Source organism: Austrofundulus limnaeus, unplaced genomic scaffold, assembly GCF_001266775.1.
Source record: "Austrofundulus limnaeus strain Quisiro unplaced genomic scaffold, Austrofundulus_limnaeus-1.0 Scaffold303, whole genome shotgun sequence".
NCBI lineage: Eukaryota > Metazoa > Chordata > Actinopteri > Cyprinodontiformes > Rivulidae > Austrofundulus > Austrofundulus limnaeus.
Window position 1 is genome coordinate 649,326 of NW_013952705.1, and position 4,346 is coordinate 653,671.

The 4,346-nt window shown below is 38.3% G+C and overlaps 1 protein-coding gene across 1 annotated transcript in view; it reads right to left on the reverse strand.

Moving 5' to 3' along the window:
- tmem177 (transmembrane protein 177) overlaps window positions 1-1,956 on the reverse strand; it is a 3,389-nt gene extending 1,433 nt beyond the window's left edge. The window contains 4 exon segments of the mRNA XM_014021734.1: window positions 110-371; window positions 373-669; window positions 1,609-1,751; window positions 1,754-1,956. Coding sequence (XP_013877188.1) covers window positions 110-371; window positions 373-669; window positions 1,609-1,751; window positions 1,754-1,805 — 754 coding nt within the window. The 5' untranslated portion in view covers window positions 1,806-1,956.
- Window positions 1,957-4,346: the final 2,390 nt, after the last annotated feature.

Sequence of the window (4,346 nt, forward strand, 5' to 3'; positions counted from 1 at the left end):
GGTCTGATACAGGTCACATTTAAAATGTAATGTGAACGTTCACACAAAAAGATCGGATTTTTTTCAAAAAATCGGAACCGAGCATTAAGACCTGCAGTGTGAACGTAGCCTTTGTCGTAAAACTCCAGCCCTCCTTTGGCGCACTCGCGGGAGACGCTCGCCGCGCGTTGGTCGGAGCTGTAGTCGAGCCAACGGCTCAAAGCGCCAATGGTGAGGAAGTAAGAAAAGGCGCCGATTCCCAGAGCTGCTACGTTGACAACGCCTCGGAGCAGCAAGGGCCCGCCGTGCAGCCCAAACACCTTCAGCACCCCGCTGTACTCCCAGACCCCGCCCAGGCAGAGCGGAGCGACAGCATCCCTCAGGATCGGTCCCGCCGGACTGCGAGTGGGCCACTTCTCGAGCTACTGCAAACTTCTGCGCGTCCTGGGAGAACAGCATCGCCTCAAACAGTGCGTGGAGGGCCTCACTCTGGTCCATCCTTTTCCCGTTGATGAGGACTCAGCCGTTGGTGATTCCACTCAGTCCGTTCGGAACGTTGTTAAAGTAAACTGGGATTGCAATTCGGGCCCCGGCAGGAAACCACGGGATGCCAACACCCGCTGGATGGAATTTAGAGGAGGCGAAGGCTGAGAAATTCTTGGCCGATCCCACCCCGTAACCCTTCAGCACCTGCAGACATCCAAAACAGAGAAGGTTGGGGGTCTGAAACCTTTACACTCAGAAGAACCTTCTCAGTCCTTTCACTTACTATGTTACAAGTGTCCAGAGCTGCAAAAGACTGTGATCCACTGGTTTATTTGTTGTTATTAAACTGACTTCTGCAGAGCCATTACTGTAATGATTTATAATTTGTGTTTAGTTTGGAAAAAAAATGGTTCTTACTGCTTTGACTCGCCCTTAAAGATGTTCAAAAACTTTAGTTCTCTGGTGGATTTCAGAATGCAGACAAGGCTCCAAAGAGCCACTACAGAGGGATCAGAGAGCAGCGTGTGTATTTTGTAGAATTCTTAGATTAACATCAGAATTAGTAGAAAAAGTCAGAAATGAGGGAAAAAGCATGCTCTGTGTTCATATCCATACAACAGACTTTGCTGAAATTTGTTGAAGATGAAACTGACCTGTAAATTTAAACAAGCTAAAATAGTATCTACGAGCTAAAATTAGCAAAACATAAAAAGGTACAAATTAAATTTCACAAAGCATTTGCTAAAATTTGTAAAATTACCTAGGAGCTAAAAGTAACCACATAGTAATTAAAAGTAACAAAAATATTAAGTAAAATCTAAAAGTAGCAAAATATTATCTGGAAGCCAAAACTAGGAAATGGAAATATGAAAGAGCCAAGAACTATGAAATTTGTGTGCACTGCAGCCTAGTAAATATAAGATGTGAAATTTAAATAGACGCTTCTTTTATRAGCAATTATAGAAAATCTTATGGATGCAAATCAATCAGCAATCCCACTGCCATAGATCCTATTGCTTAAATCTAGTTCTTTTAAATAGTTTGTACTGGCTTAGTTTAAACTAAGAGGTGTATTTAGATGTTATTTTTAAGTTTGTCAAAAAAAAAACACGAAAAGTCAAAAAACATTTCTGCAAACTCTACCTGCTGAAAGAGACCCTCCACCTTTTCCGTCAGCTCCGCTGGTTTTCTCTCATTCCAGATCTGATGGGACCGACGGTAGGACTGGTCGGGGAAAGCGTGGAGAAACATGTCTACTGCGAAGAGGCCACCACAGCAGGCCACACCGGAGTCCAGTCCTTCTGGAGAAATACTGAGATTCTGAGGAGGCCAGACGCCATCGTGTGGGTTTTAGTCCTCGCTGTCAGATCTCTCTTYTTTTTTTTTTTAATCAGCTTGGTTCTGAAGTTTCAGTCCTTTAGATCTATGAGGAAGAAAAATTCAAACATGATTAATTCTGCTTTGGATGGTAAAAAAAAAAAAAAAAACAAGAAGATTTAAGTCTTAATGGAAACGTACTTTGTTTGTTTACAAAAAAAATAATGAATTAAACAATAATAAATAAAACAAAATAAAATAAAACAATACACATAAATGTGTAATGATGATTTCCCCCCAAAACATTAATTGGAAAAAGATGATAGGTGTCTGTCAGAAGTGATATAATCTCATAACTGAGTCATCCGATTCTAAAACTAAACACTGGAGTTGACAAGATATTGGAAATAACGTTAAAATAAATTATAGCACCCTGGTGTATGCATATTTTATTATTCCAAGTATAAGATTTTCCATGTTCGACGTTGTTGCTTAGATAAAACTTTTATATTTTTACTATGGGTTCTCTCAGGTGTTGCGCTGAAATTTGTTCCCCTCGTGAATTACGACCCCACAGTCAGTCTGTGGTGGCTCGGGATAGTCGTGACTGTTAATGAATCAATCCATTTAAAATAAATTGAGTATTAAAGAAAACTATTCGTATGAACGATAGCTACAAACTTAACATTAAACCAGAGATGACTAAATCAAACGCGGGGTCTTAATTTACGTGTGGCTAACGCTGCCATGCTAGGTCTGTGTGTCTGTTTCTGTTTCTCTGTAAGCTCATTACCCCCACCAAGAAACTTAGAACAAGATTATATCTTTACAAAATTACATGGATATAACAATAGGGTTTGTTTTCATTTAGGAGGTAAAACAGCAGTAAAACTCACATGTTCGGTACGTCTTTTACACAGTACAAAACAAACAGAGTGGCTACCGTAAAGCGACTTAGCAGTCATCACAGCGTTTTACGACAAATTTACGGCAGGATGAAAACGCTGTTTTATTCCATGGCTTTTTAGGTAAAAATAATGTATTACAAATATATAAAATGTGATATTTAAAGTTTAATTTTACTCTAAACTAGTTATAGGTCAATCATTTTGTGTTTGTTTAAACCGTCGGTGGCTGTCTTGACGACATGTCCACATTAATCTGTAGATTTAAAGTTTCAACACAGATTTGTGCACAGTGCACAAACTGACTACTGACCCGCAGCAATCATTGGTTTAACGATCCCTGAAAGTAATTATTATTTTTTAACAGAAAATCGACAGTGCAATTATGCAGCTGCCATGGAAAACCCATTCTCTGTTCTTGCTTCTTGGAAAAACATTTTCAGAATCAGACAATAATTARGACAATGCAAACAATGAAGTAATCAATTGTTAAATTAGGTTCCACCCACTTGTTATCTAATCTAATRAAGATGCCTCCCAATGAATGAATAAGTCAATTACTGAATCAATCAGTTCACCACCTTGATTGTTTTGTCCAAAAGCCTCAATCAATAAAGCCTTACACCATTAAAAAAAACATCTGAATCTGGCTGCAGTTTCATTTATCTTAATATTTTATGGATTTCTGAAGAATGTGACATCAGTGTCTGCTAGGAACAAAATAATACTAAAAAAATCAATAGACTTGCACGGTTTGGAAATGATTAGTTTATCCATATGAGAGTGACTGCCTTTAAATGCAGCAGAAATTCAAGGAAATTCTGCTTTATCATGTCACTTCATTTCTCATTAATGAAAAACGAGTCATCTAATGCGTAAAATCCAATTTTTAGATATGCCTGCTTCTATGCTTCGGATAAATAGGAAAAAAATGTATATTCTTGTAAGTTTTGTTCCAGTTTTGTTTATGCACTTTCCTAAAAATGACCACATAAGCACTTTCCAACAACCCCACTGTGTGGTTCAATAAATAATGTATTAGAGGTACAATATATCTGCAGACGTCCACATTGTTTGGTCGTGTCATATGTTGCTTTAAGTTYCCACTCAAAGCCCCTGCTGACAAACAACCCTCAGAACTGCCAGGGTTTCTGGGAAGCACTTTGATGTGGCTGCTAGGTAATGTGACTAACTTATGAGAAAGTCAGCAGGAAGCCTCTGCTATGAGGCAAAAACCCTGTCTTTTAAATTGAAATTCAAATAGTTTGGGGCTCAGCTCATTGCAGTCATCATTCGCTTTAAAGTGATGCCGAAACACGATGAAGAACACACGTTCCACCTGTTAAAATATAATTAATAATGCAGGTTTTTGTGAAAACACTGATGAGCCATTTCACAAGTGAAATGCTCTCTGGTTAATACAAACTGAAGAAGTGCTTTTAGGGTAGATTTTAAAATTGTTTTTTTTTTTTTTTGGTTCACTGTTAAGCCTTTTGAATTACATTTGACTTGTGTGAAGGTGTTGTAGACATAAAGCTTAATAAATAATTGATGGACATAATAAAATACAGACATCTATGGCAGTGGTTCCCAAACTTTTTATCTTCTGACCCACAAAATATCCATGCCAAAAACGTGTGACCCCAAATATTACTGGTC